The sequence below is a fragment of the Thermobia domestica genome, chromosome 4, assembly GCF_964235325.1.
Source record: "Thermobia domestica chromosome 4, izTheDome1.hap1.1, whole genome shotgun sequence".
In the NCBI taxonomy this organism is placed as follows: Eukaryota; Metazoa; Arthropoda; class Insecta; order Zygentoma; family Lepismatidae; genus Thermobia; species Thermobia domestica.
The window spans coordinates 240,609,613-240,623,085 of record NC_137457.1 but is presented as its reverse complement, the minus strand read 5'-3'; the positions used below and the strand labels follow the sequence as shown (position 1 = coordinate 240,623,085).

The 13,473-nt window shown below is 33.5% G+C and overlaps 1 protein-coding gene across 3 annotated transcripts in view; it reads left to right on the top strand.

The window, feature by feature from the left end:
- LOC145683929 (uncharacterized) overlaps window positions 1–12,570 on the top strand; it is a 106,603-nt gene extending 94,033 nt beyond the window's left edge. For all 3 annotated transcript variants that reach the window (XM_081755614.1, XM_081755612.1, XM_081755613.1), the window contains one exon: window positions 12,431–12,570. In XM_081755614.1, coding sequence (XP_081611740.1) covers window positions 12,431–12,459 — 29 coding nt within the window. In that variant the 3' untranslated portion in view covers window positions 12,460–12,570. The remainder of the gene's footprint in view (window positions 1–12,430) is intronic.
- Window positions 12,571–13,473: the final 903 nt, after the last annotated feature.

The following is a 13,473-nucleotide window of genomic DNA, read 5'->3' as shown; positions in this document are numbered from 1 at the left end:
CTTGATAAGCACATAATAAATAATTAGTGAAGTCGATTGATTTAAAATAATATTTTTTCACACATTGAACCTTTGAGTTTGTAGTAATTAGTCTAAGGTGATTGGCAGAAAGTTATAGGTTAGAAGTAGTTTTACTAGGTTAGAAGGTAGAGAATGAAACCTGATTGGCCATTTCCTGCCTCAAACTCAAAATTTTGGTGGGTAATTATTGTAACCTATTCATTTACATAATTTCACACTTAAATCACTAGAATTGTAGCTAGGACACATAGTCTAAGTTCATTGGTGTGAAAATTAAAGGCTTGATACCTGATGTGTAATTATTAAAATCGATTGATGGACCAAAAGGAAAAGGAACGAAGACGTATTAAAGGAAGCCAATGAAGGATGACAGATCATGAAGGTAATACGAAAATAGGGGGAAAAAAGTAACAGCATGCGATCTTATTCGGTACTGCGACTGGATCACCGTGTTGATAGAGGGAAATGCAGAAGAAAACCCAGGAAGAGGAAGACCAAGGATAGAATATCTAGATGCCTTATCAAAGAATAAAACAGCTCTCCCAAAGCAGACAAAAGTTTTAAAATTCCATGTTGCCCAACAACCTATGGTTGAGGTGAAAATAACGAAGAAAGATTTGCAGCAACAATTTTAAACTACGAGCTTTAGAGAGATATTCTTGGTGCAATCTGATTGGTTGATCAGTGGAAAATTATTCTTGATGTAATATGATTGTCTGATCACTTTCGAATCTTCGTTTAAAACTGTTTAAAAGATTAAAAAGTTTGTGTTTACATTTTACGATCACTGTTTTATAGTTTATGAATGATAGTATTACAGTTACGAATAATAGTCTAAGGTCAATAGTTGAAAGTTATTCTTGGTACAATGTGATCTGCTGATTACTTTCAAATCCTTGTTTATAAATTTTTAAATGGTTTCAAGATTTTTTTGCTTAAAACTTTTCTACCATTGTTTTAAAATTTTAATTAGAAAATTATCGAGACAGTGTATTGTACCAAAGACCCATACTTTGAGGTCATTTGAAGTAACCTTTAGGATTGTGACCAGATATATAATTATTAAAACCGATTAATATGAAACAATATAGATATAGAGTAAACATGGCGGGAAAGTTTGGTTCATGTAAGGCTACTATTGGGTAAAATGAATAGTTTCTACAGTGTAGTGCGAGTTGTGGAGAAAAATTTCACGTTGAATATAAAAACATTACTACATTTATTGGCAAACTTAAAAACATGAACACTGCGACCGAACGAAGGTGGAAGTGTGAAAATTGTGTGCTTAATATCAAAGACATACATAAGGTGAAGGCGGGCGCAAGAACATCGACTGAGAACAACGACCAGAAAGAGATGGAAGATGTGAAGCAGCCCCAAGCACCAACTCATCCACCCAGTGAAAGTGAGCTAGAAGTAGGGAAGCAAGAGAACAAGAATCATGAAGACATCGCAAACAGTCCAATAGACATTCTTGGTGATAGTTCTCCCATATCTGACTTTTATAAGCTGTTCGGGCATTAAAAGAGTGCTTAGTGTTCATGAGTCAGAAGTATAACAAAATTTACGAATGACATTAGAAAATCTTAACTCTGACATCGCTAAGGAAAATACAAAATTAAAATCAGAAATTTTGAACTTACCGAGTTAGACAAGGTAGAACAATATAACCGACGAGAAAACTTGGAAATCAAAAATGTCCCCTTTAAATAGGGGTGCAAAGGCCGAAGGAATTGTAACGGCAAGTACATCTGTTATCGGGATTGAAGTGGACATTGAAAACGAAACGGATGCAGTGTATTGGGTACCATTTCCTTCCAAACCCACAAACACAAATATAGTAGTGCGATTCGTGAATGAACCGACAGAAGCGAGATCAGTTCAAGAAGGAGTTTAAAAAAATAATGAGAAGCTCACAACTCATTCCATCGGTTTTGCGAATTTTACGGCAATTTACGTGAATGTCCATTTGATGCTAGCAAGAAACGACCACTAGCTATAGCAAAAAAGAAACAAGCAAAGTGGCAGTTTGTGTGGACTGATTCAAGTGGAATCATACAAGCACGAAAATCTCAGCAAGATAGAGCAATTATACTTGAAAAATGCTGTGATGTGGAAAAAGTATCCAAAGTTCATCTTTCGTGTTTGTATGTGTTTGGTACCAGAATATGTACTAGTGTACTTGTAGAAGTTTGTTGTTGTATTGCTAGTAGCATTAACAGTAGGAAAATAGTAATATCGTAGTAGTAGTAATATTGTATATAATAACTAAAATCCTTGTATGATCACTGTGAAATCGAAGACCCAATATTTGTCTACGTTCACCTGTTCTTAATTTGTAGCCGTGTAAAACCAAATAAACTAGACATCCACTAGACGATCAGTTTTCACTATTACATCTAAATATTCAAAACTTAAATAGTAAATATAATGAATTTCAAGCATTCTTAAGTCAAATAAAAACTGAGTTGAGTGTCATTGCGTTGAGCGAAACTCATCTTAAATATGAAGAAAAAACAAATTGTGTAACTTTGCCTAACTCTATGTAAAGAAATTAAAAAAAAATTGCAGTAATATCCGAAAAGGAGACCAAGAAGTAGGGCTGTACATTAGAATGCCATTAAATTATTTTATTCGCGAAGACACAAACAAAGTTAATAATGTTGACTTGTGTGAAATGTTTTGGGTTGAAACAAGCAATCCCAATTTCAAAAAGAGCATTATCATAGGAATTATTTATAGGTCACCTGATAAAAATTATGAGAGATTCAAAAATCTATTAAATTTAATATTAACTAAAATTAAAAGCTAAAATAAATAATGCGTGTGCACAGGGGACAATAACATTCACTTGAATGATGAGCATGAAAGCGCCAAGTACATATACACGGTGTCTCAAAAGTTCCTTGACATTGAGTAACTATTATTATCAGAGTTACAACAAAATGTAAGAGAGAAATATGATATTTTCGAAATATGATATTGATATCGTATCATCTCGAAATATGATATTTTCAATATAAAGCAAAGGAATTTTTTTAAAATTGGATGGGCCGTTTGAGCTGTACACTTTTTATGCGCCCAATGTTAAATGAAAATCCAATCCACTTACGTTGTGGGTCCAGGTAAATGACAACGTTGCATTTTCATTTAACATTGGGCGCATAAAGAGTGTACAGCCCAAACGGCTCATCCGAATTAAAAAATCCTTCACTTTAGATTGAAAACACCATATTTGGAGACGGTTCCCCTCTTATATTTTTGTTGTAACTCTGATAATAACAGAGTTGCCCTATGTCAGGGGGCTGTTGAGACACCCTATATATGCTAAATAGTAATAGTAACAAATAGCAATAGTAACGGTTCCAACTCTTATTCAAATAAATACACGTAGTATTAGGACAAATATGATAAATAGTAAAATAGTGTCAGGGACAATTACAACATCCTTCAGTGATAACTTTCCTATTTACATATCAACGTCGGATCAAGTGTCTGATGATATCAACACACAAATTATCAAAGGAAATAGTACCCATTCTAGAACATGCAATTACTAGCACTTTAGAAACAGGAATATTCCCGGATGGAATGAAAATCGCAAAAGTAATACCAGCAATACAAAGGAGATAAGAAGACATATAAAACTAATTATAGACCAATTTCAGTAGTAGGGGAAAGTGGGGAATACCACGCACTTAAGGTACATTTTCCAATATCTCACTACAAATCAAAGAAATTAACATGAGGAAAATGTATGTTGTAACTTAATCATTCTAGTTTCATATTCGGTCGTTGGTAGAGCTCCTTGATTTTCATAGGTTATGTAAAAATAAATTTTGTGGAAAACGAGAAGCGCGTGGTATTCCCCACCACATCGGGTAATCACACGTATTTCATCAGGTATTGGTACGCATTAATTAGTAGCGCAAATTCCTTAACGTGAAGCATCAGAATCACTTTCTAAAAACTTCAGTTTTTTGTGACTGTACGTTTAGGTCTACTTCTAATTTGTTTCCTCAGGTTGTCTTCACGTTTTCCACCAACATAGAATTTTCGAGTTTTCTTCTCAACTTTGCTTTCTTGGTGCTTTCTTCGCTTAGTGCTATTTCTGAATTCAGCATCTTTCAATATTTGTTTGGTTGGAGTGGAAGTTAAGATTTCTGAATGCTTTTTGTTATTTCGAGGAGTTGACTCGGCAGGCCTGGGGAAAGGAGAAGTCTGTGAGACTTTCATAGCCTTATTTTGTAAAGAAGACGGTTGGACAAGCAATGGTAACTGCTGTGATGATTTTTCGGATAGTTGATATTCTTCTCGATTTAGCCCTATTTTCGTCGAAGCTGGTTGTCCATTTTGACGTAGGCCTATAATAGTTTGTAATAGTTTGAGCATCAGTAAACAATTGGGAATTCACTTCTTCAGAAGTCTCTCTTTCATCTTCAAGTTCTACGGCCTGAAATTGCTGAGCAGCTTCAAAATCTTCTTTTCTAGAAGTGCCCGGCTCTAAAGTACAAATACCCGCTTCTTTAAAACCATTAACAACTTTGTACATATTTGCTGCTTTCAGATAAGCCTTATTAAAGATCTCAGCTAAGTCATATGGATAAATTTTTCATTAACGTAGCGCTTCGCAAACAGTGTGCATTCTTTGTTAAAATATTTTTAAGGGGACCAAAAAAGGTGAGATCTAGCGACTGAAGTTTATGTGAGGTATGCGATTGTATTGTACCATAACAATTCATTTCTCCTTACAAAAATTGTAAATTTCTAATGAAATATGGCTCGTGCGATCGTCCAAAATAAGTAGGACTGGATAATCTGTTATCGGTTTCGCAATAAGAGCAAAATGTTGCAGCCACTAGATTCATTGCTCCACCCACGAATATATAGATCCACTAGATTCTCCTTTCTGCAGCTGAGGCGACATGCGTTTCCTTGGGTAGATCAACATAGGGGGTATGTAAGACATGGCAGCTTTGTAACGGTTTTACCCCTTTCCCATGATATTAGTGCTCCGAGCTGTTTCACTCCCTTTGGATCCAAAATACGTCCTGGTGTCTATACTGTGAATGTATCTATTTCGTTAACGTTAAAGATCGAATCTTCGCAAAAATGATATTTTTCGGTAACTTCAGTCAGGTTCTTAAAATACCTTTTCATCTCTTCTTCATTGAATTCGTCGACCCTGTTAATACTAATTGCTTCAGGTTTCCTTAACCTTATCGTGGAATTTTTCTCTAAAAACAATTCCAACCAATCCTTCTCAGCAAATCGACTTTCTTTATTCAAATTGTGTTTAATATTATTACCTTCTGCCTATTCATAAGCTATTCTGCGTAGTTCAATTGAAGACATTCCGTAAAAACTCTTGGCTAAATATAAAGCGGGGCCAGCAAGTTCCGCTTTTTGTGTAGAGCTGAATATAGCTTTTCTTCCCATTCTCTCACAGCAGACAGTTCCAGCATTCATTTTTGTTCTTAATGTAGCTTCATGTATCCCAAAATCATTTGCTACCTCTCTAATTTTTCTTCCGAACCTTCTTTGAACCTTCAGCCGTTTCACGTCGTTTCATATAAACAGATTTAGCATGAACTTACTACTAACACACTACGCTAAAACACTGTATGCACAATATAAAAATCAACTTAGTGTTTCAATACATACCTCTAAATCTGCGAACGAAGTAAATTAGAAGAAATTACAGCAAAACAACATTTCGCCACGCCATGAACCACAACTAGTAGCAACTGGCGCCTCGCTAATGCAATGTCTTTCATAGTCTAAACTAGATAGTAGCACTAATCTGAATCTGTTTCGAAGCAGTGCAACTGAGAAAATAGGGTGCGTGGTATTTTCTCGTTGCGTGGCATTCCCCCACTTTCCCCTACTCCCTACGGCATATGAGAAAGTAATTTATTCCAGATTATTACAGTTCATTAAAAAATAAAATAATTATTCAAGAAACCCGGGTTCGATTAGGGGCGGGAGATTACGTGCTTCGGATTCCACGTTAATCAGTAGGTCCTGTCTCATATAGCCTTGCTACTGGAAGGGACGTTAGACTCAAAATCAACTGAACTCAATAATTCAAGAACAATATAAATTTCAAATAAATAAATCTATACAACTTGCCATTAATGGCCTTCCAAACTACATCTCAGATGGTCTTGACGATATTAGTTACGCGGTAGGTGTGTTCATTGCTCTTAAAAAAAGTTCGATAGCGTAAATCACAAAATATTGCTTCAGAAACTACAATGTTATGGAATTCAACGGGGAGTCTCGTTGAATCTTACGAAAAGCTACATAAAAATCGGTTGCAATATACTAATGTGGATACATATACTAAACTGTGGAATTCCTCAAGGTTCCATATTAGGGCCATTACTATTCCTTTTACATATCAACGACTGCCATGTATTGAAAGATTCACAGTGCTGTTTGTTTGCGGACGGTACAGTTATATTTATGAAAGAACAATGCTTAAAACAACACAGAAGTCGATTAATTTGAGTTAGTTAGATTATTACAGAGGTTTCGAATTAACAAATTAAACGTAAATACTTATAGAACTAAGTGTGTATTCTTTAGAAACAGACATTAAAATACAAAATATTAATGACTGTCCTATTACAATAAGCTCTCAAAGGGTATCAATTATTGAAAAAATAAAATATCTAAGTGTTTGGTTTGATGAATACTTCACAATGGGGAAACATTGCTTTGAAATCAGCAGAAAGATTCGATACATATTGGGTTAATGAGTAAAACATCAAAAATGTTTCCGTAATCGATCGCAAAAATCCATCCATATCTTTCATACGAAATCGAAGCCTGGTATAGAAACATAAGTGCCCAGTTCAAATATGAGCTCCTCGTTCTTCAGAAGAAGGGAATAGGAATAATAAAAAAAATGAACGTTTCATTCCGCATATAGAACCAATATTACACACACTGAACATATTAAAATTAGATAAACTTTATTTTTACACGCTAAATTGCCTAATGTACAGAATAATCAAGAAAGATGCAATTATATTTTTACCACAACTTAGTGAAATAAAGTTCTCAGTTAGTACACGTGCAAAGACAAACAAACAACTTGAAAAATTAAGACCACGAGTAAATTACGGTATCAAAAGTATCAGGTACAATTGTATTAAGCCCTGGAATGACCTACCACTGAGTGTGACTAATCTAAAACTTTTTGCAATTTTTTTAAAAATGATGAAAAAGTATTTGATAATTGAGACAATATGTTAGTGTGTCATTATTATTATTATTATTATTATTATTATTATTATTATTATTATTATTATTATTATTATTATTATTATTATTATTATTATTATTATTATTATTAAGCATTTATAACCTCATATAATTTTATGTTAGTTAAATACATTAATCATTTACTCCCCATCTATAACATGTAAATAATTTCTGAAAGGGAGAACCACAAACAACAGAACCTCGGCCTCTCCATGAATCGTTTATAAAGGTTGGTTTGTGTCATATACTTATTAATAAATTCTATTCTATTCTATTCAATAACAATTTTGATACTTTGAACTTTAGTCACAACTCATGGTCTAAGGTCATTAGTGGAAAAATACCATTCATTCAATCTGAATGGATAATCACTTTTAAACTTTAATTGGAATATTTTCAAGTGTTTTGAAAACTTGAAATTTTTGGCAATTGTTTTAAATTTTAAATTTGAAAACTACTTGAACCTGAAGATTGTGTTTACGACTCATAGTATAAGTTCATTGATGAAAAAAATAGGACTTGAAACCAAATATGTAATTATTAAAACTAACTAATATATATATATATATATATATATATATATATATATATATATTAGGGTGTATCGAAAAAAACTTTTTTTCGAAATCCGGTTACGGCTAGTGCGGATTTTTGGCTAAATGGCATCAATAAAAGGTATAAAAGATCTCAACTCGATCAGACAACTCCTTCTGCTGCCGAGTAGAGCCTAAATATTAGAAAAATCAACAAAAGATTCACTTTTCAACTGATTTTCCAAAAAATATTTTTTAAATATTTCCTATATTTTTCGATCTTTTAAATTATTGAAATAGCATTGGAAAGGAGAAATAAATACAAAAAAACAAATTTATTACGGTTATTTCTGTACACCACAAGCATAAAAACCTAGTAAATTATTTGTAAAAATGCACTGATTTTCTGGCGTATCGTACAATTAAATTTTAATATAAAATTATTGAAGTCTCTTGAATAACGAAGAAAACACTTTAGTGCTAAATTCTAAGAGCAGTAATAGTATAAATAATTTGCTCCCAATGCCGTATGCATCTGCTTATCACACTAAATCACCTGCCGCCCACCTCTCCCCGAACGCCTCTTCTCTTGCACTTGCCCAGCTGAAAGGATCGGATCAGTCGCCTCGCCAGTAGTCAACCAGCTGTGTCGAACGTGATTGTCGCTGCTTGAGTTATTTATTAGTGCTGTAGGAAATTTTAACTAAATAATTTGTTTTCGTGTGAAGTGCAGTATGTAGAAGTGAGAACAGTGTTTCAGTTGTGTTAAGTACTTTTTATTAGGAAGAGAGTGACAGATACGCTGTCGTTATGGCATCGACAAGTTTGTTACGGTCTGACGTTAGGAATAGCATTATTGGACACCCAAGGAATTGGGTAGAACACAGCTACCAACCGTTCAAATGTATTGAGACAATACCTATGGGAGCGAGAAGAAAAAACGAGAATTTCGGGATCCCGGCAAGAGCCTTCAACAAAGAATTTATCTTCTATCGTCGCCAGGAAGATTGTAGAAAATTGAGATTACGCCTCAATCAGCGGCGAAGCAATTTTCAGTGTCAGAAGGATTGTTGCAATGATATTGAAGTACCATAATATTGTCCGTGACTTGCAAAACTCAGCAAAGTCCGGTTTCCAAACTTCTGCGAAACGAATTGCTGATTTTCAATAGTCTGCCAAAAATATTTCATTTGATATAGCCTTTTGTAAGTGTTCCGATCCTCTTGCCTGCAACTGCGAAAAAGGAAGAAAAGTGCAAGTGCTAGAGGCGCCTTTTCTTCTAGATCAAAGAACCACAAGATTGAGGCGTAATCTCAATTTTCTACAATCTTCCTGGATACGATAGAAGATAAATCCTTTGTTGAAGGCTCTTGCCGGGATCCCGAAATTCTAATTTTTTCTTCTCGCTCCCATAGGTATTGTCTCAATACATTTCAACGGTTGGTACCTGTGTTCTACCCAATTCCTTGGGTGTCCCAATAATGCTATTTCTAACGTCAGACCGTAACAAACTTGTCGATGCCATAATGTCAGCGTATCTGTCACTCTCTTCCTATAAAAAAGTACTTAACACAACTGAAACACTGTTCTCACTTCTACATACTGCACTTCACACGAAAACAAATTATTTAGTTAAAATTTCCTGAAGTTTAATAATTTTAAGTGACCCAAAATTTTAAGCAAAATTTTGAAATGTTTTAAAAATTTTCAAGATAGATTTGAAAGTATTTCGCCAATCAGATTACATGAAAAATATCTTTCCACTGATCAATCAATCATATTGCATCAAAAATAATATTCTATAAATGACTTTAGACTATGGGTTGTGACTAAAGTTCAAAATGGAAAGTCATTGTTGCTGCATATCAATTGATTTTAGTAGTTACATATCATGTATCAAGTCTTTAATTTGCACAGTAATGACATTAGCCTATGAACTGTAGCTTCAAACTAAGGGTTGAAAGTATGAAATTGTTATGTTGTACATTAATACGTTACAAAAATTATCTTTAAGGTTTTAAGTCTGAACATTGAAGTATGAGAGAGAGGTCAATCAATCAGATTTTAGTAAAGACAAGTTTCCTTCAATGATATTCAATCATGTATGAACCATAAGTACAAGAGCTAAGGTTAAAAGTGTGAAATATTTTATATTATATCAATCGTCGGAAAACAGTCAGAAATCCAATCTTTTTTCCAGAGTCAATACGCTTGAGACTATATAACCGATAATGATTTACTTTAGGTGAATGACTTCATCTAATTTGACAGTCTTAGGGCATGAAAAAATCTTTCAAGTCTCAATGTAGCGCTATTAATATCTTGGCAGAAATAACAGTGTAGATTGTGAGGAAATTTAGAAAATAACTTATTGAAGAATAATTTTAATGTATGTATGAGTAGACGCTTATATAACACGATGAAAATCCGTATTGTGTAAGATTTACTACAAAAATAAGAAGAGAAGTTCATTGCCAGAGTTTTGTTCCTTTGATAACGCATGAACAAATGTATATGATATTTATTTATTTGTATTTGAAATAGATAAAACGGTTGAATGGACTTCAGAATAGATTCAATGACGGTTAAGAAGAAGGAAGATCAAAGTATTGGGATAAAAACTTATTAGTTTACAACTAGAAATAGACAAAGTTTTTTTGTAGTATTTTGTGTATATGAAGCTAATTAAATATGTAATATGAGTAAGAAGAGAAGAAATGGGGACCTTGGCTAATATGACTGTGGATCAAGTACTGATATTTTCGGACTTAGAAAAAAATAATAGAAGAGAGCTAAGAATAAACTAAAGCAAATTATGATAGTTCAAGGAAGAAGATACGGAATATAGGAGAATAAGAGTTGTTGTTCTTGACAGTGTCTTCTATATTAGGCTGTTTATTAGCCTTACTAGCCGCCTTGATGGTCCGTTGTCAATGGTTTATGAACATCCCTCACTTATTTTCTGTTGAGGCATAACACAGAAACTACTTTCACATTAATTACTAAAACATGGTATTGGTTCCTATTATCATTATTCTTCCGTTATTAATAACTATTCTTCCTACAGTCAGATCTTGAGACTAATAGAATTCTTTCACTCCTTAGATTAATATCCGGATGTTTTTCCACATTTTTCAATCTGCAACTTCTTCCTATAACTCCCAGCATTTCCTTCCATTTTTTCAAATCATCATCCAGTTATGTGTTTCTCCTTACTTCTCACTTTCCTTCCATCTCTCTCTCTCTATGGCATTATGAGAAACACAATTTCCTCGCAAGATTGGACCAATTCAACGAACTTTTCTATGAAGGATCCTGATTAAAAGCCTCCTCTTCTTTCCTACACGTTTTAAGCATCTTTGTTTGTTACTCTCTGTGTCCACTTTATCTTTTCAATCTTTCTCCAAAACCACGTCTTGAAGCTATCTAGATACTTCTGTAATGTCCAGCTATCCGAAGCATTCAACTGCGTCATACGCATATATTACTTGACCAACTTCTTCCTTCGTCCACTGTTTGCCTGCTAGTTTGGAGTGACTTTCTTGTTAAGTACTTCTGTGCCTACAGTAATTCTCTTTGATGTATTAAGTTTCTCTCGTCAAAATACTTTCCACATATTTGAATTAATCGCTGTCTCCAAGTTCTCTTTGTTCTGCTTTGATTCGTAAGGGCGTGAATCCACAGAATATTCTCATGACTTTCGACTTTTCTCTTAATTTTCATTCTATCTTGCTTGCTTGAAGCAACTGATCTATCCATCATCTCCTGTAGTTTTATCTTGGTTCAAGCTGTAATAACTGCGTCATACGTATACTTCATCTTGTTAGTGCCTTGCTTTCCAATCTTGAATTCACCAGCTTCCAACAATGCTTCCTTCATGAAACATTCACTGCAAACGTTGAATAATTATGGTGACATACAATATTCTTGTTTGGATTCTCTCCCAACCTTTATGCTGTTGGTTGTCCCTTGCTTTAAGGGAAACTTCACTCTTTATCTTCTATAAAGGCTATGAATGAGTCTACAATCTCGTAACTAACTGGTCTATAGATTTTTCAGTTCGAAGAAGCACAAATATAACTCTCCCTTTATGCCATGAACTGGTTCAAATATAATTATCATCAATCCAATGGCATCTCTTGTGCCTTTTCCTTTGAGAAGTTAAAATTAATCTTTCTCCAACATATTTTTTATTTTACATTGCAGCCCTTATCCAGTATACGCGAAATAATCTTTACAGTGTGGAAAATATGGGTAATATTTAATAGGTCAGATGTGATCTATATCGTTGACAAACTGTATATGTCATTCTCATAAAACGTTTATAAAATTGTTTGTGCTCTTGGCACTAATATTGAACTCATATTTTGGTAATACCCGAAATTAATAAATAGTAGATTGCAGATCAAATTAGCGTCTGATATACAACAGTCGGTATAAAGGCGGTTGGATTACTGATCATATTCAATAAGATGTAATTTTTATTTATCTTTTTGGTAATTGTATCATTGTCGTTAGCGACTGTAATGTTTGTGTTTTTATCTTACTATACGTTAAGCATAAATCCAAATATGAAACTAAATATAAATACATTCCTTTTTCAGGTACCAAACCAAAAGCGTTTAGCTGCTGATTTGAAACAAAATACCCAGAGAATACGATGTACAAAAATTCTATAAGTGTGTAAAAATATTTTTATACTAATCATGAACTATACTATTCATATATATGTAAGAGAACAAAAATAAAATAAACGTTAAAGAATTTTAATATCATATCATTTTCCCTAGAACCAGTTTGCTTTTGTATTTGTTAAGCTTGAATCTTACTTATTTTCACGTTGGTACTTTGGATAAATTTTCTTATTTTCACGTTGTATAAGAATATGAATGCTATACAAAATCTATACATTGCGAGCACAAAAAGAAACAGAGTTGTAGTTTTAGTGAATTTTGTCATGAACTAGTTCTTCAAAAGTATGGAAACGAATCAATATATCAAAGGAATTGGAAAATAAAATTAAGTCAATTAGAATTGTGCCAAAATAGTCGAAGTTTTACCAAGTTGCAACAAATACCGTTAACTTTTCAAGACATTTACATTTTCAAGATGCAGTTAATGATCTGAGCAATTAACAGAAAATATATCAGCTAAAATAATTGCATTGGTGATATATAATTATTTTCTTGTAACATGTATTGCAAAATTTGGCATGAATTTTGGCGATGATGCAGCTATTCTTGGCTTGGTCGTTTACTTCCATCACCATCTTCATGCAATAGAGCAGAAATTTCTTAAAACTAAAGGACCGTGCACAATATACTGAAAAGGTCTTTACATTCTGTCTCTAGCTAGATAATTCTGTATAGATAATCATATACTTGAGCCATTCGTTACCAAACGGAAGAATATATTGAGAGTTTGAGTTCTGCTTCTTCGGGAAGACGTGTTTGTGAAATATTTTATCAAATTAACAATTATTACTATAATCATTTTAGATATACCCGTTTAGCCTATTGAGTTCCCGCATGGCTATACGGCTCGGAAAACCCGGGTTTGAACCCAACTGGGAATCGACTTCATGTAGCTCTTATCCAACATTAAAATACAAATAATTATCCCAGAAACAAGTACTACTAGAAGGGAT